The sequence below is a fragment of the Dermacentor silvarum genome, chromosome 5 (assembly GCF_013339745.2).
Source record: "Dermacentor silvarum isolate Dsil-2018 chromosome 5, BIME_Dsil_1.4, whole genome shotgun sequence".
NCBI classification, from domain to species: domain Eukaryota; kingdom Metazoa; phylum Arthropoda; class Arachnida; order Ixodida; family Ixodidae; genus Dermacentor; species Dermacentor silvarum.
In genome coordinates, this window is record NC_051158.1 from 94,306,390 (window position 1) to 94,330,201 (window position 23,812).

At 44.6% G+C, this 23,812-nt stretch overlaps 2 protein-coding genes across 3 annotated transcripts in view; one reads left to right on the forward strand and one right to left on the reverse strand.

The window, feature by feature from the left end:
• The window catches only part of LOC119453622 (rho GTPase-activating protein 44-like), a 128,109-nt gene extending 120,043 nt beyond the window's left edge, over positions 1–8,066 (reverse strand). The window contains exon 1 of the mRNA XM_037715680.2: positions 7,265–8,066. Coding sequence (XP_037571608.1) covers positions 7,265–7,317 — 53 coding nt within the window. The 5' untranslated portion in view covers positions 7,318–8,066. The remainder of the gene's footprint in view (positions 1–7,264) is intronic.
• A 430-nt stretch (positions 8,067–8,496) lies between these two features.
• The window catches only part of LOC119453624 (ribosome biogenesis regulatory protein homolog), a 219,022-nt gene continuing 203,706 nt past the window's right edge, over positions 8,497–23,812 (forward strand). Inside the window, exons 1-8 of one of the 2 annotated variants that reach the window (XM_049668294.1) lie at positions 8,497–8,677; positions 12,210–12,285; positions 12,924–12,962; positions 15,120–15,158; positions 18,212–18,313; positions 18,887–18,968; positions 21,556–21,663; positions 22,247–22,293. In XM_049668294.1, coding sequence (XP_049524251.1) covers positions 8,526–8,677; positions 12,210–12,285; positions 12,924–12,962; positions 15,120–15,158; positions 18,212–18,313; positions 18,887–18,968; positions 21,556–21,663; positions 22,247–22,293 — 645 coding nt within the window. In that variant the 5' untranslated portion in view covers positions 8,497–8,525. The remainder of the gene's footprint in view (positions 8,678–12,209; positions 12,286–12,923; positions 12,963–15,119; positions 15,159–18,211; positions 18,314–18,886; positions 18,969–21,555; positions 21,664–22,246; positions 22,294–23,812) is intronic. The other variant, XM_037715682.2, reaches the window with a different exon arrangement.

A 23,812-nucleotide genomic window follows, 5' to 3' on the forward strand; every position in this document is an offset into this window, starting at 1 on the left:
TGATTACAGAGGCAGCGGTTAGCAGCGTCTGCGTAACCACCAGAGCTCATGCTGCCACACATGTCAACTGGCAAAACAAACCTATAGGGCAAGGGGCGGTGAAACGAGCCATTCGGTCAGAAGCTACGGCCACGGGCTGTGAGACAAGGGCGTATTTTCGAGGGCTCCGGGTTAACTAACTAGATCTGCCTGCGTCCAACTTGTTCAACCCTGCCATGGGTGCAGGGGTTAAACGTGCATAGTTCTTTTCCTTTCTTTTTTTTTTTCCCCTGTAAAGCGACGCTTTTTCTGCGAGCCCTCCCTCTCGGACTTGTCTCCTGACCGCGATGTACGCGTTGTTTAATTTCATCTTTACTCGTCCGCTCAGAACTCTGCTACGCACGTCCTATAGGGACGCATGCATGCACACGCTCAGAACGCGGCAGTCGCGGTCCGACATGACGCGAGTGTACATAAACGTGCGGCGAGACCGACGCCGCGGACGTGCTCTACATACAAGTTTGGCGGCGGCGACGAGACCAATACGCGAACTACGTGCGCCAGTTGACGCATAGTGCATAATGCGAGTCGAAGGCCCCACCCGTTCCACGCCTGCTACTATGGAGAGCGAACGTACTATATACGAGTATACTCACCGAATGAAACGCCACGGGAAAAATTTAAATTCAAGCTCGCTACCCGTGTGATCGCTAGAGGTGGTAGGAAGTGTGATCTAAGCGGGAGAGGCAAAATTAGGGCGACTTGGGAGCGCGGAAACAAAGATAGGCGCATATCGACGTGTTCCATTCAGTGAGTACAACATACGTATAAGTGAGAAAATTGATCGCATTTAGATTATAGAAGCGTGTTATTATTACGAGATGTTTAGAGGAGTCCTTGGAACCAAATTCGCATAAAAACGCTAGCAACAAACCTTCTCAAGACGGCATCGCCAATGTACTGTACTGACACTACACTACTGATTGTACACCAAAGTTGTTTGTGTATACGCTAAATACGAAAGTCAGACAGGCAAAGTGATTTAAGCTTTGCCTGAACTTTGCAAATACCACCATCACAAACAGGGTAGTTAGGTAGACACGCAGCAAGCAAACGCCAGGGGTCGATCTGCAATCAACCGCCGTACACCACAAACTCAACAACGTGATAAGATGAAATTCTCAATTCCCTTCTCTATACGGTCGCCTGCCTTGGCACCCATTAGTTGTTACCCTGGTGGCCTGCTCTGGCCTAATTTACGCATTGTGAGGCCTGCACACCTCAACTTATCCCCCCCCCCCAGACTACGATGTCATCTCTCACACATGGAGTACTGACGTGACGTCACCGTGACGAATACTCTATTTGGTAGAACATTAAACCTTCAACTGTTGTGTTAGACACGAGCAGATCGCTGTTTTCACTGAGCCAGCTGTACACAACAATATGGCGGCCTCGATGACGTCAGTGCATTCGTCGCTAGGGGAAATGCAGCGGCACTTGGGAGAAGGCACCACGCGGTTTGGCATGCAGTGTGTTCGGACAGCGTGACAAGACGACACCGTACGGCCGACTTGCATTTCCACTTTAAGCAGAATATGCAAGGAACGGCGCTATATAGCGGAGGTAGCGCTAGGGTGCGCAGTGTATTACTGTATATCACACGCGCCAAAATGATTTGCAAAAATCAATGCGACGGACGGAGCCCAGGCGTGGGAATGCTGCGCTATCCGACGATCGTGAAAGCTCAAACATCCTCTCACACCTATCCGACCTTTGCAAACTTATAAGTAGGTACACGGCTTCCGTTTCCAACGCCGACTCCCGTCATCGGAGGACGAGCATCCTCTCATACACAAAGATGGAAAAAGAAACGAACGGGCCAAAGTGCGACGGCAAACACTCTTCCGCTACACCGGCGCGGGCAGTCACGATCTCCTACAACAAAAGCGGAACGGAAACGCAGCGGAAAAAAAGTGAGGGGGGGGGCGAAGAAGTGAGTTTCCTGCACTCATCGCTGAAATGCTTTCAGCGACGCCTGGAGTTCGTCGCGTCTTCGGGAAGAAATAAAAAGACGGGGGAAAAAAAGTGGCGGCGCCCAGCGAACGTTTCGTCCATCGAAAGCAAGAAGAAAGCGACAACCGGGAACCAAGTTGCCAGTTTTTTTCCCTCCCGGAATGACCTTTCGCTTGTTTCCGGCTAGAAGAAGCGTTAGGGAGATCCGTTTTGCTTGCTGCCGTTCTCTAACTTTTGTGGCGGCGAAAAGAGCATCTGGGGCAAGTTATATACCATTAGGAATCGTGCATCTCGGAACCTGCAAGAAAGAGATTGCGGCGAGAGCGTCGTGACTGCCGTTACCTCGCCCACCGCCGTCGAGCGTACGACCTTAATTTATACTACAGCTGAGCGCTGCGTTATTAACCGCGCTATGTTGCAGGCCTGAAGAGTACAGTGCACACGGCGAGGCCACGCCGGCGCAGACGACCGCCAGACGAATTAATTGGCTCCGGCTGGCTGCTTGGCTTAACTGCGCACGGCGTAGACGTCGGCTATCATGACCTCACCCCACGCAGATGATGATATGTATTTATATATGTCTTGAGTGCCGCTGCCTCGGAATGTGGATGTGCGAGCTTTCAAACCACAATCGCGAATGCGCGGCGTTGTGACTAGTTGTGACAAATGTCTAGTACGCGTTCGAAAAGCCGACGTTCGGTTTCGCCTCACGCGATTGTCCAGGGCGCGCCGATATCGCGGCCTAGGCCAATCGCGTGAGGCGAAAGCGGCCCTGCTAACAGTGAACGTTACGCTCCTTTTGGCGCTTCGAAAGAGCGCGTTAGGCGGCACGATGGTGTTGTGCAAAGGCCAACTGTAAACTAAGGAATCAGGAAAACCGTGTAAGGTAGAATACAGAAACGAAAGTTCGCTTATACCTATACCACCTTTCGGACAAGTTGAACGACGCTAAGTCTGACTGAAAAACTGGAACGTAGCCACTCACCAGGAAATGTCTGTAGAAATAATTTAGCAGCCTAATTATATACATAGGGAACACTTCACTTTAGACTTTCGTGTTTCTGTAAAAACCTTTGACATATACCAGACAAAACGACGCTCTACATTCCACAATGTCGCTCTGGGGCCCTACAATCCGAACCGCAAAAGGCTTAATGCTCCTTGCTGGTGGTAAATGCCGTCTCTTTGCCTTGACGCTGTTTTCGCATAGCTCCAGAATGCCGCGATATATTGTGCAGGGAATAGAAATACACACAGACATTCCAATAACTTCCCCTGTGCTTAGAACAGACATGTTTCCGAACATCACAAATAGGTGAACAAGAACGTGTAGTTCACCTCTGCGGTGACGTCACCGCCGAGGTGAACTTTCCATAACGGAGTCTTTCGGGAACTGTTTTGGAGCGCGTAGGCGCACATGGTCGATGTAATGCGGTTGCGTGGGCGAAGCTTGTCACACACAGAGAGAGAGAATGAGATGCTATGACTTTAATGAGAAGCAGAAGATATTCTCCTGGCTCATTGCCTGGCATGCTACTGCAGGTTCTGGGCGAAAATTACGGTATACCCAAAGCGACAACAGAAACAGCAGATGAGGCTATATTCGTTTGCGCCCCCCTCCCCACCCCACTCACACACATCCACAATAAATCTGTTCACATTTCATGAAGGCCTGTATATACCTTCGAAACTGAACTATGATCAGTTGTCATTAGGAAGTACAAGTTCAGGGTGTACAACAGTTATCGAAGGGACCTTTGGCGTGGAGTCTCGAGACCCTATTCGTTCGTCCTGACACTAGCGCTAGTAATTCACGTGCTCGAGCCACCCTTATTTTTCTGGCGAAGGCGCGTTTGCTTTCTCCCAAGACTTGTTTCCTAACCGTCTATAGAGATAGAGCGAGGCGATAAGCGAGCGCAGAGGTCGGGTAGGCGAGCGAAAGGTCTTGGCTCTCTTGCGTCGACAACGTACATACCATCGGATACGAGGACAATGTCGGCATTAATAATGCCGTCTCACCGCAGCTCGGTCAATGACACGGCGTCGAGACAGCCGCATAGCTTACTACGCGAGCTTCTAATGTATGTGTAATGGAGGAACGTCAATAAAGGGCTGCCGATCAGAAGACAAAAGAAAAAAAATATATTTAAAGCCCCGGCAAGTGAAACCACGTGTCGACACTCACTAACGTCTCACGCTAACCGTTCACGCGATAATCACGGTGTTCCTACAAGCAAGTGTACAGTTCTTGCAGGACTAGTAAGTGAAACATACCCAACAGAAGCAAACTGACTCCTAGAGTCGAGCACTACTCAAGCGAGCTATTGATAATCATTACCTAGTCGCCCTGCTGTCATTGAGTATTTTTTTTTCTAAAAATCGAATAGAACTGAACATGTAGCATTTTCTTTCGTCTCATAATGCAATACAACGATCTTTTTATTACGAGTGACAATTATAACGAGGAGTGCCTTCGTCATCGGTCTAGTACTTGAATGTCCCAGGGCATTGTCTAATCGTGTACTGCATTTACCTGAATGTCTCGATTACTTAAAACTGTGCCCGCGATAATTATGAAGCCTTAAACGTTCTCGAGCAATACTCAATCACTGTAGCCTGACTTAATATTTGCCTTTAATGTCCGTTTAATTTATCCTCCCTCTGTGTTAGACGCGGTGTCTTTTCGTTGTTTAGTAAGTCACGAAGCTGCTAATGCGACGAGACACGGTAGCGCACGATCTCCTACGTAGCGGAAAATATTGAATAGTCTAGGGGTGGGCGAACATTCGAAGTTTCGGATACGAGTAGTTCGCGTTTATTGTTCGATTCGTATTCGAAAAGGTTCCATTCGGTATTTCCGAATGTTGGAAACCAACCAAACATTTCGCCACAACCAACTGTTTAAGTCTGGTTAATATATATATATATATATATATATATATATATATATATATATATATATAACGTCTTTCTCTCTCCCTCTGTCTTTCTTTTCCGTCTGCTAAACGAGGTATCGCTAATCATGAGAACTGTGACTACGACAAAAATTGTGGAGGCAATGCAGAAACAAAATGGGTAGTGCAAGCTTTGTTTACGGCTTCGCGCGGCGGAAGCGTACAGGTCAACCTGCGATTTTTTCATGTAGTCTGTCATTCAGCGTTTTTGACAGTATAGCTATGAATCAGTTCTATCTGTTACGGTACAACCAGTGATGTTTTCCTTGTAACGGGCCGTTTTACATGCGGCTACGGCACGCAAGTCATTTAGAAGCTTTTTATTTTATTTTTCCAGAACTTCTGACCTCTTCTCGGCTACCATTTAATTAGCGTTGTTGGAAAGCTAGTCATACAGCGGCGATTCTTTCTTGGAGAGCTTGTTTGGAGCCAGGCTCTAATGTTGTGTGGAAGCTTTTTGATGCAGTTTTTCTCATGACAGTTGGTGATGTGTTTAAAAACTGATCATTTGTCCCTTATAGTTAGCCACCTTTTTTGCACTAGTCAGCTATCTGACGCGCATGGTACCTAACTGTGCCGAAATAAATATACCTGCTATAACTGTCGTCTGCATTTCACCATTCCATTGAATATTTACTATTCCTATTCAAAAACTTCATATTCGCACACACTAGCAAATAGTAGTGTAAATAGTGTTCTAGAATAAGTTTTTATAACTGACTGGTATAATACAGACCTCAAAAACCCATTGTTCGGTCAAACATCCCTGTTAAAGACGTACGAAACAGCCCTACCGATGTTGCAAAAATCACTTTTGTTGGCCCTACCTTTCCCCACCACTCATCGAACCGACGCTTCTGTTTGTTTAGCGTTGTGCTGAACGCTTACGATGCGTACAGAAAAAAAAAAAAAAAAGTATTCCTTTTGTTAATTCCTTTTCCGTGTCGAAAACCACGTGCCAGTTAGGAAGACTCAACGCCGTCACATTTCGTAGCTCAGCTGTTGTATGTTTTACGCAGCTGACGACGAGTCCTCCAATCAGCGCTAGCTGACGTCAGTGAACTGAAATAACCTCCTCGACGCGCGGTTTATTTTACGCCACTGTCGGCAAAGCCGTCAGTCCATGAGTCAGACGGTGTTGTCGAAGGCCTGCTGTGCAACGCATAGCCATCGTCAGGTGTCGTCACACGTCTAGGCTTTATCTGCACCCGCACGCGTGCTAAAAAATAATAATAAAGGTATCAAAAACACGCTGTTCTTGCCCTACCGTTCGTAGGTCGTCGAGGTGTCGAAATTTACTGCTGCTCAAGCGCCCTCACCACCACCTATAAGCGGTACACACTGACGTGACAGGTCTCGTATAACGATATCGTAATTTGCTTTTATCCGTCCTTCTGGGAAGACGACCCGGAGATAAACGGCGTTCAGTCGAGAGGAGCTGAACGAGACAATTACGCCGACTTGAGCAAAAAAAAAAAAAAAAGGCAGATGCGAAAACGAGGCAGAGTCAGCTGACAGGGAGGACACGTCCGCGGAGATCACTTTTGCTCGCTCGACACGACCATTTAGTCAGCATGCCCGACGTGCTAGCTAATCGCTTCAAACACCGAGCGCATCCGCTAAGTGCAGTGCAACGACATCGAAAATAGGATCTCAACACGAGGTCTTTCTTCCAGACAGCTCGACGCTCACACAGTGAGACAGACTGCTCGCAGGGTTTCCGGCGTAGTTCTCCGATGCCGGAAACACACGGCGTGCCAGCAAATGCAACTTTGAACGACGCGGCCAATATGCCGGAGGCGCCCAGCGCAGTACTTACATAAAAACAAGTAACATGGCGGTTATTTATAGCTAGGACGCGCCACCCGGTCGCTGCTTTTTATCAAAGTGCAAAGCGGAACATAGTCGCCGGACTTCACCGGCAAAAAGATAGCGGCGTCATCGTCGCTAGATACCCGACATCGGAAGACTGCTGAAACGACGGGAAAAAAATGGCAGTACCGATGGGGCGTCTCGAATTTTTCGCTTCGTCGGTCGCCAAAGAGAGCGGTGAATCACACGAGTGCTGTGTTCGCTATCCGAGCGTGCCGGCCGACCAAGACGGAAACCATAAACAAGACGGAAAGAAAGAAAGAAAGGAAGAAAAAAGACGAACACGCCCAAACATCCGACGACGCGATAGACGATTCGAGTGAGAAAGACTCACTTTCCCTTAAATTTGAGGTCGGCTAGGAAAACAACAGTCCAGGCGCGGTTTCCATAACGGCGGATGTTGTCGGTAACGTTAAAAAAATGAGCGGTGGTAGCGGACTTACCCAAGAAGCGTCTGGTCCGCTAGTTGCTTGACTCGTAGGATTTGCTTCTTCATGGTGACGAGGCCACGCCGGCGCTTGGAGCCCGGAGTTTTGAAGCAGTGGTCGGGGTCGGAAACCTAGGCGTGCTCGCTCACACACACATACGCACGAGGCGGGGTTGGAATCTTTCGAAACCGCCACGGACAGCTGAGGGACAGAACGGGGAGCAAATTAAATAATAAAAGAACAAGAAAGGAAAAAAATGCTCGGAGAAAATAAACAGAGGGTAGGCAGGGAAGGGATGGGGGGGTAGCACAAACACGCGTTTTCGTCGCACTGTTGTCTGTTCACCGCACCATCGCCGGAGGAAGATGCAAAAAAAAAAAACCTCGTCACCACCACGCCACGAGAAACGACGCCACAGCAGCGGTCGTCGCCGGGGTGTACGGAATATATCACCACGGCGCGCACGGACGATGCAGCGGCACCACAACAGTCGCGGTTAGTAGATCCGACGCGGGGCACCGACGACGACGACGAACGACCACAACAACGGCAGCGGCAGCCGCGACTATTCATGTCACGATGAGATTGCCGTGAAGAGTCGCACAAGCCACACCATCACACCAACAAGCTACTCGAGGCTCGCTTCTTTCGCTCGCAAGCTGTGCGCGCCAGCGGCGATGGGAGAAAGCGGGGGAAAGCGACGACGGCGTTTCGGTCGCGCTACTTGCTGTAAACGCAGCCGTGATTGGCCGATGTAAAAACATGTAGCCAATCGAGGGCCCTTTTGTTGAAACTTCAGGGGAGACGAGGAGTGCGCTCGCGCTGGTAGCGAAGTCTGGTCATCGCAGGCGCCTTGCAACCTCCTAGCGGTCGTAGGAAGAACTGTACACAAGCGTTTATGTTAACCCATAGGCTCCTATATAATCTATGGTTAGCTACTTAAGCTTTAGGACCACTTTTTTCTAGGAGAAAGTTTTAGCGTCTAATTAACAGAAAAAATCAAATACGTTTAACTAATTGCTATTTTTATAATATAGCTTAGTTTTGTACATTTTTGTTCAAATGTTATGCAATTATTGGTTTGCTTTAAAGTAAACTGTAAGCCTATATGGTAAACGCACCCACCTATTTTACTCGTAAGTCCTGGCGAAAAAAATGCACCATTTATGTAGGTGTTCACGTTTTAATCTTTGCTTCTGAATGCTCTCACATGCTTTCACATTTAGCGGCAAGTAGCCGCAAGAGCAACGACACTGATCTGCTGTTCTTTCCCAACATGGCCGCCTTGGCGCAGCAAATTTTGCAGGAGGCTGCCGAAAAAGAGGCCTCCTACAAGCCCGTGGATGTCGTAAAGGACTTGGATCTCGAGTTCGACCTCGGGAATCTCCTAGCCACAGATCCCAACCCGTTGGATATCGCCAAACTCAAGTAAGACGCCCGTGGGCAAGGTATAAACACAGCACGTGTCAGCCATCACCGTCGTAGGATGTGGCCACGATGCGCCATTTCTAGAAAGAAAATGCTTGGAAAAAACATCGTGACGTGCGCTGTGGGAGGCATCTGCTCCTCAATCACTCGCTTCATCCTGTTACGCGTCCACTTTGAGATGACAGCGGCTGTGATGTTTTGCATAGCGGTGATCGCGATGTCGACTCAACTGCGTGTTTGACGCATGCGGTGAACTGAAACCGAGTCACGTGAAGTCTCGTGCGTGGAGCCTGTGTTTTCCACGATCTCGTGTTTGCGTCTTTGTCGCTCGTTAAATTTTCTCTCTTTTTTTTCTTTCCTTTTTTTATGTTTGTAATTTGCGCGAACGTGCGCGTAGTGTCGGGAGTTGACGCGGCGAACCGCAGCCGTCTGAGCCCGTTTTGTCGAGAGAACAACCTCGATCACGTTAGAGTGCTGTGTCGACTGTCATCCTGGACCGAAAATAAGTTTACGGTCAGATACTAAGAACTTCCCTTATAGACGAAGCTTCTTTCTCCTTTTTCGTGTTTTCTTTTCCCCCTTTTTTTATGTGCGGGCTCGTAGATGACATCACTGCAGTCGCAACACGACGATCATCTTTGCAGTTATTCGTGTAGAAAGCTTTTCGTGTTTTCAGGCAGTCCAGACTTCATGCTCCCTGACATACCAGTTATGTCAATTTACTTACGGCGACTCCTGGTCTACATTTTACCGCCTTCGTTTTATTTGCCACAGAATCCAATCCCTAACATTGAGACACGTGACCAAGGCAACTATTGTGAATTCACTAAATAGCGAGCTAGCATCCACGTATAAAAAGTTAAAAAAAATATTCAAAAATGAAGATCGTTCAAGGAAACATTCAATATTGAAAATGTTTCTTGTTGCGATAGTTAGTGAAACATTGCTAAACTTACGATACACATCTTGTCAGTTCTCCTCTCTGTATGTGTTTGTATTTCTCACATTCGGCAAACAGTGCTCAAATGCCATCCAAAAACGCAAGCCTATACGACGAATTTTCTTTATCCATTGGTGACATGTTCTTCGAAGCTTTATGTTTATTTTATTATTATGCTAATGACTGATCATACTTTAAACTCTGTGTCTCTTTTTTTCCCTCTGTATGTATGTGTTTTTTTCTTTGTTTTATTTTTTCCCAATGGTGTATAGACAAACTCGTCAAGATCTGAAAAGAACCTCCTGTAGCAGGCGCTGTAAGACAGCAAAGGACGGAAAGTTTGCTATTAATTACTTAAGTTGACATGTAGTGTTACTGCTCTATTAGTCATTTTCGAAGAAAGAAAAGAGGACAGCACATATGCCGGCCCTTGAAATTGCAACACAATGTTCTACCACGTTGGGCATGTGCATGCAGCGTGTTGCCTTCAAGCACATAGTGCGGCATTTTTGCTGACTTATCTCATTTCAATAAGAGAAAGAATGATGTTTTGCTGCAGTTGCATTTCATCATGGTAAAGATGGTTTGCAAATCTTCTATACAATTTCATTTCAGTGGCAGTGAAGAAAAATTTGCGTTACATTTACATCTCCATCATGATTTGTCTTGACAGTGCTGCAGCACAGACTTTGAGAAGCTGCGTCTTTGGCGTATTTAAAATTGTTTGTTACACACCTTCTTATGTCAGTTGCTTCTTTTCTTTTTCTCCCCCTCACCATGTTTGGGCATTGCATAGGTGATGAGGCGACGCTTGTTCCAAATTAAATTCATCGGTTTAACGTGCCAAAACCACAATATGATTGTGAGGCACGCCATACTGGAGAACTCCGGAATAATTTTGACAACCTGGGGTTCTTTAACATGCACCCAATGTATAGTACACGGGCGTTTTTGCACTTTACTCCCATCGAAAAGTGGCCAGCATTTTGTCCTGCCCCCAAGAGTTGAGCAGCGAATCACTGAAGCCACTACACTACCACGGCAGGTGACAATAGCTCTGCAAAATATTACACCAATATACAGTGGACACATTACAGACAATAACTAAGACTATCTGTTCAGAAACCCAGGCATAGTCAGCATAGCATCTTCAATGGCACAGTTTTCAACAAAACACACACTTTTCTTTTTCTTTATTGTTAATTTGTGCCTATTGAGTGTTGCTTTGTACTGTCCCTCTAAACAAACACCGAAACCCTTTTTTGAACATGGTAAGAAAACATTCCCCATCCGTTGAAAATGCTGCTGTGAACATGCAAACCAACTGACATTCCGCTGCATGCAGCAGGGAATGTACAATCTCACATGATAAAATTGCTTGCTCTCTCTCTCCTGGAGATTTCCAAACCCCTGCTTGTCTTCCATGTTAGGTGAACATCAACTTTGTCGTTGCATGAAGTGTGCCATCTTATAGGCACTAACCATGTGGCACACGCACACACTTGCATATTTTCCTAGGAAATAGGGAATCGTCGACCCATCCTGTCACCGCTCCTTTGTCAGCCACTATCCTCGAAGGGTTACAAAGAGAGCACCACAGAAAGAAGGAGCAAATGAATATTATGAGCGATAGGCGGGACATTGGTCTCGGCGCCTCCCCAACTTAGAGGAAATGTTGCATTGAGGTAGAAGGAGGAAAGTAAACATTGTGCTCTTCATATCTCTGTTAGTATTAGACCCTTCTCAAAAGTTTCTTTGCGAATGTATTTTATAACAGGCATAGCACTCATTATAGCATATCATTCGGTTTCAAGAGAAGGTGCTTCAGAGTCTCTTTAATTGAGTGGGCCTTATGGTAATTCCTGTGTGCAGTTGAATGAAAAGGATAGGCAGGGCAGTTCATTGTTTGCTTCGAGTGCCACTAAATTAGTTTGTCTGCCCCTCCCCGCCGCTTTTTATTAACAGCAGAGCTGTTTAAGCCGGCCGTAAGTCCGTAATGCGTCGGAAAAAATGTGGTCCGATCCTAGCGGTAGTGCAGAAAGGGTCCAAGCGGAATGACACATACCCCTGTGAACTAGCGAAGCTGAGCCTGGCTAAGTCTAGCTAAGCATGGTTGGGACTACTTAAGCTTAGTCAGTCATCGATAGTGAATCTATCAATAATCAATAAATTCTTGAAAATGCTGGGGATGACTTGGTAGTGCTTAGCCTAGCCCAAATACGTAGCCAATACCTTGCAATAGCCACTCAATACCCAATCAATAGCTAATCGATAATCGACAAATACTCAATAAATTTCGGGAAATGCTGGGGATGACTTGTTAGTGCTTAGCCTAGCCCAAATACGTGGCCAATACCTTGCGATAGCCAATCAATAGGTAATAAATCAATGATCAATAAATTCCAAAAAATGCTGGGGATGACTTGGTAGTGTTTTGCCTAGCCCAAAAGCCAGGACAAGCTCGGTGGCCATCAGCTCCGCTGTCTCTTTAGCATTGCGCCTCCAGTGCAAGCTACGCTAATTTTTTATGTAGCCAGAACTGGCTGTTGTTCCACTAAAGCACATTAATCATCATCATCCTTTTTTTTACAGGTCACAGTCTCGAGAGGAATACCTCAAGGAACTTGCCAGAGATGACACACAGCTTCTCGTCAACAGACTCTTTCAGGTAGGGGCAACGAGGACAGAGATGCTTCATTTGACTAACAAAAAGCCATGTTACTCAACTTTGTATGGTAACACAAAAACATCAGTGACTATACTGGGCCTGCTACCACCTTATTTGTATTGTATCTATTGTGCAATTTTATTGTGCATTCCTTTGCACTGTATTATACACTGTGGCACAGCGCTTGTGTCTTGGCTGCAAAGTGCTAGTTTAAAATGTGGCCAGCCAGATTCTGCGAAAAAGTTCAAAAGCATTTTTATGAGGGCAAGGGGGGGCAGGACATTTCAGGCACAGAAGTTGTGTTAACCATTTGATTGAGTGTGGAAGCTGGTTGCTTGCCCTTGTGTCTGTACTGTAGGACTGGGAAGCAAGGTAACTAAATGTAAATACTAATACAGATGTCAATTATAAACTGATTTGACGATGTCCATAGATCACATAAACACAAGGCAGGGGAACTTCACAAGTGGTAAAATATTTTTATATTGATTAAATTCTAGCAAGTCATTCAATCATCTGCTCCGTCATGCTAGAGCTCATATAGAGCAAATAAGTACCTAGTAGTGTGAAGTAGTATGCGCCACAGCAGTGCTAGCATACATCATAGCTAAATTTAATTGCTTTCATTTTTCTTGCAGTTGCCCACAGAGCGGAAAGAGGATGTCGTCGTTGCCTTGGTAAGATGAGCAGCAGTGATCATATTAAGTTTGCGTTTCACTGCGGCCAAATGGTTTGAGTCGACCTCCATCAACTTGAACTTTTATAGTAGAGTGTCTGTTTCTCGTGAAGGACTGCTGACACGACATTTTCAACTTGTAAATGAAAGATAAAATTTTTGCTTGAAATGAAGATGTAAGCCCATTAAACATAAAAAAAAAATTACTGTCAGGCATCGGAGCGCTCCTAATCATAGACTTTATTTCGTCCTTCTACAAACTTGTTTTGGTGCTGAGGAAGAGGTTGCATCGTAATGTCACAATGCATTGACTCGCTCTGTTTCTGCAATCGCTGTGGCTGTCGCATGCCATAGCAGCTACATGAACGTGTGCAGCGTCAGAAAAGTTTGCTCTGTGTCGTGTCGTCATGGTAACGGTGATGTCACCAGGTCCCGCATTTTGAGATCAACTTTAGCATCAAAATCGAATATAAGTGTTTCACAACCTTCCTATTTGCTAAATGGCATTTTTTTTTTGCAAGCTAGAAGCATTTGGTTAGGTTTTTACAACTTTGGAAATATGTGTTGGTACTCCCTTACACTATCAGCAACTTGAATGGTGCAAACCTGAGTGGATGGATGTACAGCATTTTGCATAAATAGAAGGGCCACCACATGCATTGTTCGGCCGTGTGTTGCAGTTCTCATGGTGCTCCTAACAATCCAGACACCGGGATAGCGAGTACGAGAGTTCTTTTCACTCATGGGGGCGTTGGAAATAATGACTTATCAAAGAAACTCCCTTAAGCATCCTGTAGTCAGGGTTGGGGTCGCAGGCAACACAGCCCACATACTGTTGACAAAAGGCTGTACATGAAGTGTTTGTTTTGTATGCACAACGCTAAGTGAAACAGTGCACAGACGTCATTGGGTAGTGAGGGTAGCTTAAACAGAAATGAGAAAGAGACAGTCCTTGTAGAAGCAAACCGTGGGATGTGGCAGCCGCAAATGTGAGACTAATCTCTGGCGCCATCTTTTAGTGGCATCTGTCGCTGCAACAGCAGTTTCAGTTTCAAAAATGTGCACATATGTCTACTGCTCGAGTCTTATAACTGAGGGTTCGGATTTTTACTATAAGCTGATAAATGGCAAATACGCTTGTGTTTTGAGCTTTGATGCACATTAAAGAACCAAGGTTGGTCATAAATTAATTTGGAGCCCTTCACCATCATTGTCTCTCATAGCCTTTGTTACCTTGGCACGCCGATCATTCAGTCAATCAAAACATCAAAACGACCTTGTTAAGCCCTGGTCATGCAGACACATTTCGATGAGGGCGAAATGCAAGAACGCCCATGTACTGTGCACATGAAAGAACATCGGGTGAGCAAAATTAATCCAGAGTTGCCTACTATGGCATGCCTCGTACTCATATTATGGTTCTGTTGAAGTAAAACCCCATTCCTTTAAATAAAATTAAAAAACCTATCCAACTTATGTAGTCACTGACTACATTTACGAAGTGCCATGTCTTCAGTGATTGTGAACATGGGAGAATAAATCATGTGCCCAAAGCATGAAGCATTTGTGGCATTGAAGTACTCAGTATGACTCAATGCAAGTAAAAAAAAGAAGCATATAATATTCTTATTAATGTGCATCAAATAAGGAATCCATGTTGCATTCCTTTAATCATTCTCAGTCAAATACGAGTGTGTACCCGTCGCAGTCGATCAGGGGCTATGGTGTATTGTTGCTTAGCATGAGGTCGTGTCGTGGCTTCGATTCCCATCCGCAGCGTCGACATTCTGATGGGGTGGAGCACAAAAATGCTAGTGTGCCATCCCTTGGGTGCACATTAAAAAACTCCAAAGGGTCAAAATTCATCCGGAGACACCGACTGTGGTGTCCTTCAGAACTCAGTGGGCAGTTTAGGTATATTAGACCTCGCGATATAATTTGTTTTCTAAACAAATGTTTCAGGTGAAAATATTTGTAGCAGGACAGTCTACTCGGTGCGTCAGGTTCAATTATGGCAGCAGATTTCTTGCAAGTTACTTCTTTGTTGTGAGTTGTTCAAGATGTTTGTAAATGAGTGTCCCGTTTACTGCCCCCAGCTAGGTACTCATAGTTAGCGGCCAGATGCGTTCGTCAACTCACACATTTGATACTTTTGCAGCTGCCTGAGGGGACCACAAGAATACCACGGGAGAAACCGGTAAGCCCTGGTGTTTTTTGACATCCTCTGCTTGCTGATAATTTAGTACAGTATACTGCATGATCTTCACATGTGATGGTGTCGTTCCTTCTGCAACTGCATTATCATGCCTTCATTTCTGTGTGAGCCATGCGCACAGTATAAGTTATGTCACAAAGCCTGTAGCTCTCTGTCCGACGAGTCGTCATGAGTGGATGTTACGGGATGCAGGTGACGGAGTGCATTTCAGAATTGTCACGATGATTGGCTGTTGATCCAGGACCTCACAATGTCACCCTGTCCTCCTCAGATCCAGTGTCCATCCTCGTTGACATCGGCTTTCATTGTTTTTCCTTAATAACTCAGAAACAGTAAGATAAAGAATTCTGGTGCAACGCAAAGCTAGTGGTAGTTTAACCATTTTATTGCTACCGCTTTTTTTGAGAACATTTATACTTCGTGCAAGATCCACTGTTGAATCATCACCGACGAAAAATGAATGTGTAGTGTGTTTCAAGTACCACGAGATGACATGGAAATCCAGAATGAAAAGCAAAGGTAATGAACCACCAGGTGATATGAAACCTGTATCTATATGTTCATGCAAACGGAAGATGTTCTTATGTGAACAAACTGGGGAACATGGACTCGGTTCACATACATTGAGATCCTGGTGTGATCATGTACCCGTACAATATATCAAGCAATATATAATTATAGTAGCTTAGCATGAAATAATGAACAACCACAAGAAACAACAAAACAAACAAGGACGGGTGCTTGTCCATTACTTGACGCTAGGGGGGGGGGGGGGGGGGGTCAATATGTGTCTCTTTACTTGCGCTACATTGTAACATTCTCATTGTGTGGTAGCCTCTAATGCTGTTTGCGTTGGAGGCTACAAACGCTGAATTTGTTCACTGGAATGGATGCAACTGTGTGAGTTTTGCAGATCGTTCACCCTCTGTCAAGGACTGACTCTGGATCTTAATACATAGGAGTTTGCTACGCTGACATATGGTGCTGCTGTAAAATTACCCATTGTATCTCCTTCAGACGTTGAATGTGTTATAAATAATTGTCCGTGTCAGTGTGATGCCTCCAATTTAGGATTACTTGTCAAAATAATGTCATTTAAGATATGTATAATACATCTTGCGACACTTATTTAATATTGCATATCGGTTCTGCAGAAGCCTGCAAGGTGATAGAAGGTCTATGAAAGTAATCCACCTGACTGTAGCACGAGCTACAAAGAATAGACAATATGGGTTTCTTCAATACTTCTTATTGTTTTCAAGCTACAAAACTTACTAATAGCATGCATAAACTTTGCTGGTGGGAAAGGTCGGACAATAAACTTGCCGCCGTTTGTTCATGGCATGAGTATATATGTCCGTGCATAATAGGTTTTCTTCTTTGCCGGTTTTTTATGGTAATGGTTTATGTCGGGCAAATTTCTTATGTGGCTGGGTTTTTTCGAAGGAACACTCATGTGAAATAGGCAATTTTAAATCCGTAGCTGTTGTATGTTGCAGCATACAGTCCACATTGGTTGTCGAACAAATCTCCCCTGAAGAGTTAAAATTTTTAAGCTGTTCTGCCTATGTATGTTTTTAAGATTGCCACAAAAGCAAAAATTATGTGAAAACAAAACTTAAAAGTTACTGAAATAATTGGCACCTGGAGGGGATACACGAATTCAGCTTTCGCTTGCTTAGGCATCTTAGCAGAGTTCAGGAGCTTACGATTGGGATGTCATGAGATAGACATCTGGCTGGATACAGTCGCCGATAGTCTCCTCAAGCACCTGATTTTTGGGGGATCTGTTTGGTTATTCGGACTTCCATACGACACCACTAAGTTCTCCTTAGAACCAATGTAAAATGGTTAGCAAAATTTCAGATACCATACGTATGTCTTGCTCTATTTCTTTAGGCATGGTCAGCTTATGTGACATTGCAGAAATGCCAGCTATAAACAAAGTATCATTCAGATTGTAGCCTGTACGCTCTCTTTCATAGGTGAGGCAGTTTATTGGCTCTCTGACTGCCATACGACTGCGCCGAATAATTTTACGTGAACTCCATCAAACTGTAACTGCTGTTGTCGACACTTGACAATTAACCCCCTTCGGACACGATCTGCACAATTGTGCACATGAAAATAGTGCATCAAAATAAAAAGCACCAATTAAGAATTATTATATTTAAGCTGCGTAGCAAACATGCACATCTGATTGGGCCTGTGCTGAAAGTTTGAATAATAAGTGTCGTCGTTTAGTAAAATGAGTTGGAAGGTCGACAGGTGGGTGTTGGCCCTAGGTGTCAGTTCATCTTCATGTAGCAGTTTCACTTCTTTCATTGTTTTTTTTAAATTTCTTCCATTCGCTTTATATTTAAAGTGTCTGGACAGTGCTCTCACATCTGACATTTCCATAAAGATTTCTCGTATGAAGTCCACATTCTTTAATCTTGTCAAAACTCACTCAATAATTGAAAATTCTTTTTTCCTGCAGCTGTACTGTTATTGTGATTCCAAATGCACAAGAAATGTGGTAAAACTAAACTTTCAATAGACAATTAATTGGCCCCTGGAGGGGTTGATGCACCGCAGGTTAGGCCTAATGTCATGGATGTTGTAACCATGGAAAAAAATTCAGTGTTTGTCTGTTGTAGTGGTAGGCATCTAGTTATCATTTGTGTGCTGATGACAAAATGGGAGGCAAGCTGGTGCGTAGGCAGGAAGCTCGATCTGAATTACCCCCATTCAGCAGAAACAGTCAACATCGCAACAACATGCAACGCCCATCTGTCTGCTCAACGGACGAATGCTAAAGGTCTCTGTGATATTGACCATCGCGAAATTTCATTGACGTACTTCTTCACTGAAGCATATCACTGAGTAAATGTCTTAAGTGAGATTTTCATATGGCGAGGCATTGTAAAAAAAAAGAGCGAAATTCTCCTGAAATTTGTTTCTTAGACATTTTTTCAAGGACATTTTTTCGGCCCCCCTCAGTGTCGAAAATTCACTTGGCAACATTACTTGAGCGTGTGATCCTCTTTGTGCAGGTACCCAAGCCGAAGCCTACGACGAGGTGGTCCGAGTTTGCCAAACAGAAAGGTATCAAGTCTCGCAAGCGTGAGAAGCTTGTCTGGGATGAGACCATCAAGGTAAGGCCAGTTGCTTTTGTAGGATGAGGCAACCGCTCACACAGGACTGCTTTTAATAAGAGCTAGTGGGCGCTCGTTACATGGTGTCATGTGACTGTCAGTTTTGGTTGAGTCAGTTTGAGGAAAACTACCTCTATACAGGACATATAATATGAGAGCTTGTTCTGGATTTCGTGCTTCAAATGTGCTTCTGTTGTTACATGGGGGTACCCGAAGGCTTCATTTGGGGGGTTTAAGTGGTTCTTGGTCTTATTTGATTGAAAGCTATGTGCCTTTAGTCATATATGGACATGTTTGTCTATTTGGAGTCTCAATATATGCTTTGATATTACGGTATCGTTACTTACACAGAATATTATGGTAATGGCATACAGTCTATTTCACTGTCTGATTTAGGATTGGAACAGGTAACATGGTAACTATGATTACATGGTAAAAGGCTACAGGTGCAGTCTTAAAAAAAAACAAATTTATAGTTTGCACTCAAAGATAATCTGCACCATGTAAAAGTTTAACATTTAAGCATGTTTTCTTGAACTGTTAAATAACGCCTCAATTTTTTTCTGCACACAGGACTGGCGGCCTCGGTATGGCTACAAGCGAGTCAAGGTTGAGAAAGAGAAGAACTGGCTGATTGAAGTTCCTGAAAACAAAGGTAGGTGGTCTAAGTACCGTATTTATTCGTATATAAGGCAAGGTTATTTTTCCGGAATCTTTAACCTTGAAGTCACCCCCCGACATATACGCAAATTTTGCCTTTACGTGTGGCATTATGATAGCGCGTGCCACGATGCCATGAAGCCACACTATAAGGCATTATTATTTTTTTCTTGGGTCCTCCAACTGGCATCCTCACCTTGTAATCGTGACTGCCTTATAATCGAATAAGTGTGGTAATGTCAACATTGAGCTAGCTGCTTATGCTTGATTCAAAATGTCACAGCACAACCTGGGACAAAGACGTAGACCAAGAACTAGGCTTGTGCGAATATTCCATATTCGCTTCGGCTCGAATTTCAGTATTCGAAGTATTGGAGACTGTCGAATATGTGTATTTTCTCGCGTAATAACCAGCTTCCGCGTATAGACTGCACCTCCAATAACAACACCTTGGAAATTAAAAAAAAATCCGCGCTTATAATTTGTGGAAATAACTATATGCAACGCTAAAATTTTTGTAAAAACAGTCTCCATTCGCGGATGCATGAATTGTCCACGTCGTATCTTCGGGTAGCGGCTCTGTTCTTTACCTTTTCATTTGCGCTGATTGGGAACTTTGCCCTAGGAATGTGTCTTCACACAGCGTGTGCCATTCTGCTGGTAAACTATACCCCGAGGCCAATTTCTCGCTCCTGTGACGCCACACCTCAAGGTTGATTACAATTATAAGTTACCCGCACACCAATTTTTCTGTTAAAGTATTGATATTATTGGTGTGGGTATATGTGCAAAAATATGATATGAGTCGCATCGTACAGCTCTATAGCCAAGACAAGGTAAAAACGAATTACAGTCACCTACTGATTTGTGCACCTGCTCAACAGTTCGAACATAGATCCCCCGACAACACCACCTTCTGTACTTAACCAATGTATAACAGCAGCTTAAGTTTCGGATTCTTTAAGGCGTCTGGCTCGATTTTTTCACATATCCGCATGCAGCAGCATTATGTGTGGAGGCCATGAGGATAGTGCCATTCAGCTTGCACTACTCTGTACTCTCACTTTCACTAGCGAGATGGTCTTCGGCTTCGCGAGAGCTATACAGCTGCTGTGAATAGATTGGTGTTGATGAGACACTAAATTGTAACTTTAGTGGCCGACATCCATCAAAACACTGGTGGACGGCAAACCACCGTACGAAGTTTGCCGCTCATTGGTGATGGGGCCCGAGATCATGTTAGGGGCGAAACTGAGGACTACGAAAGTGGCTAGCGTGCATACCAAGTTTGTCTGTGCGCTTACTGAGCAAAACGGGTGAAGCTTGTTTGTAGACTAAAAGTATCAAGCTGAATTTGTGCTATACAGCATGAACTGCTGGCGTTGCGCCATCAAGGTCGCACTTCATAGCATTGCGAACAGCACACAACGGGCGAACAAGGAACGCTCCCGCGGCATCAGCTATAGCAAAATTGTAAAAGACACTGAAGCACAAGAGTGAGCAACAACCTGTAAACTGATTTTCTGAGCTGCTGCAGTTGCATGAAATGTTGAACTTACCTTTTTGTATGAATGAAAATATTTGAAAAACAGCGCTTAGAAAGTAAACCAACTTCATCAGAAAGGAACCTGTTTTCCTTTTGGCAGAAACCAACTTTTTTGAGATTTGTTAACATCTGTCATTGTTTCATGCAAATATGAACTATTCAAGCTATTCACTTTGAAATTATTTGACACTAATTAGTATACATTTCGACTTCGTTTCAAACTAAAATATTGACATTTGCACAAGCCTACCAAAAAGCATATAAGAAGGAGCACCATCTCTCAATTCTATTGAGTTGAAAAACTAGTCCTTGTCTGCTTTGTTACTTGCTTTCAGCTCTAATGAGCTGTACTTGAGCAGTTCTGGAGCATTTCCACAGCTACAACATTTCTATAAATAGTCTTGACAAAGAGAACTCAAAATGTAGGCATCAAGCTTAGACTTTGTTGATGGTTCTCCTTGAGTCTCCGTCCGGCTTCGTCTTGTAGTTCTTTGTCAGATTTGGTGACTGTCGAACCCAAAGCGTCCAAGATAGGCATGAAGGAGAGCACCGTCTTTAACGTCTGTAGAATTGCTGTGGCACACCGGGCAAATATAATGAAATATTGTGAAAAATGTTCTTTAGAACGAGTTGATAGGCTAGTTAGCTAGACATCCTAAGGCAGCAGAGCAGGAAAGAAAATGACACAAACAGCTGACTCCAGCAATCTGTGCTCGTTATATCAGTTGTTCGTTTCTTGTGTCCTTTGTCTTTCCTGCGCTGCCGCTTTAGTAGGTCCTCCGACCCTGATCTCGTACTTGAGCTGATCGCCAACGCGCGCTCTCATTTTGTTGTTGAATATGGGCATGCACTAGAAACTAGTCATTAAGGTACAGTGCTAATAACTAAGATATGCCGTAGTTGCACCTTTTTTTGTTACCGTCCGTGTTGGCGTTTTCACTCAGCTCTGTGTTTCACCTTTTTAACATTGTGAGCACCAACTAGGCCAGATAGAAGGTCTTCTGAAGTGCATGTGCACATTTTCTATCATCCGCAGACCCTATGGGAGACTACCATGCTGACCTGAAGAAGAAGAAAAAAGAGCGTGTGGCCAAGAACGAGTACCAGCGGCTCCGGAACATTGCACGCAACCACAAGGCCAAAGGTGAAGGAGGGCATCTGCCTTTCTCAAAATTGAGATGAAACTTGCCACTAACAGTTTGAAGCAGTAGTGAAGATCGTATATGTAGTGTACTTATTACGTAAAGTTAAGACGCAACCAAGGACGGAAAAAAAGCTTCAGGACAGGAAACAATGGCACTCAAAACAAAATGCTTCACATACCGTAGATTTCCACAGTGCAGGGGATCTGCCTATGCTCATCGCTCATCAGGAACATTAGCAGGTGAAAAGACACATCCAAATCATGAGTTTTGTGTTGGGTGATTTCTTTCCATTTTGTTTGTCACTAAACTGCGAAGTGCATCTTATACATATAAACTTCGTTAAGTCGAAACTGCAGATCAAAATTATTTTGCTATATCGGAAAAAAGTTCATGTTTTTCAGTGACGCTAAGCACGGGAAATAAGAGCTGGTGACATAATTTATTTTGTTATATCAAGGTTCTACTGTTTTAGGATTTGCTCACAAGTGCGTACATACACGGACGCAATAGAAATTTCATACCTCTTGTTCACCTGGGTTACCAGTGTCTTACAACTAATATGCATTCTTCCTTACAATTCAGTGCCAAAGAACCTGTTCCTGCCCACGGAAAACCTGAACAAGGATGAGGTGAGTTCGTTTTATCTTGTTGATGTCATGACTTTAGTATTGGCCTGGGGAATTGAACTGCCCATAAGATAACTGCTACCATAGGATCACAAGATGTCTTCTACTTGCCAGGTGAACGTGCAGTGGACTTTATCTTCCGTGTCATTCATAGCCTGTGAGCTTTCTGTGGGGATGTGAAACTCTGTACAGTAAAATCTCCGTGATACGAATTTCACAGGGTCGCGTGAAGTATTCGTATCACCCAAAATTTGTATCATCAAACATACACAAAATCATGAAAAAATCTATTTATTTATATCAGCAGAAATTCGTAATAGTGGAACCCCGTTGATACATTCCTCGCTGCTGCATTTTCCCGGCTGCTACGTCACATTCTCGCGGTCCCGACATAAATCCCATTGACTTCCATGTATTAAATTCCCCTTGATATGTCACCAATCGGTAACTGCACTTGAATGTGGCGATCACGTAAATTTAGCGGTGCAGCCAGCTTGTATGTTGCAACAAGTGACCGGTGCGTTGCAACAAGCGACCAGCACATTGCAGATACAGCGCGGCCGCCAAATCTTGAAAGCAATCTGTGAGGTGCGCAAAGTGCGCGCCCGTGCAGGTCTCATCTTCAAAACGATCTGCGATATTGACAAAATGTGCCTAGTGCCGAATAGCTCAGTATGCGCTGTGCTCTCGATGTTTAGTTTGTGTCGAAGTGAGAGAAAGCATGAAGGTCAATTCCCTCGCTGCTGTTGCTGCGCTTCCTTACTCCAGCGTTTTGACAGCGAGTTTCCACGATCATCGAGCGAGATGTGCTGATGTTTACCAGTGTGAGCGTGACACCTGGCTTGTGAATTTAGTTATTCAGCGAATCTTTACAGGTTTATACGGCTTATAAAACAATATCCTTGCTTCGTACAGCTGTCTACTAATTTTCTATCACAAACGTTGCTTCGCCTTTCGGGTGAAACAGGGTCCTACTATCCGTGTGTTCTTCTTGCCCAAATCGTCAACGATCGACTTGATCGCACGTGATCTCACAGATGTTTTCACACCACTGAACACTTCGGCACGTCGAGTACAGGGAACGCGTTGGCTGTCGTGGCTGCTGCCGCGGTCCTCGTCTGCTTCCTCGCTGGTCAAAGCATCCGGCTGTGATGTCCTCTGGTCTGCTCGACGGGGGGGGGGGACCTATGAGAGATTGCACAGCCACGTGACGTAGCCGGTTGCTTGGCGACCATGGGGGAAGGAAAAGATTGGAGGGAGTATACCGCAACACGATTGAAGCCGAGTGTGGTGGCCTAACACGTGGTGCAGAGCACGTAGACACATCAGAGCCCGCGGTAGGCTTTAGTACTCCCGGTTGATTTGTTTTTTCTTTTTCGATACCCATTCGAAACCGTTTGAATCTCTTGAAATAAACAAAAACAAACTCAAGGAAGAAAAAAAAAGACATGGAGAAAGATCTCTTTCCTTCCTCCAAAGATCTCTTTCCTTCCTCCATGTTGCAGTTGCCGGCCGAGCGCGC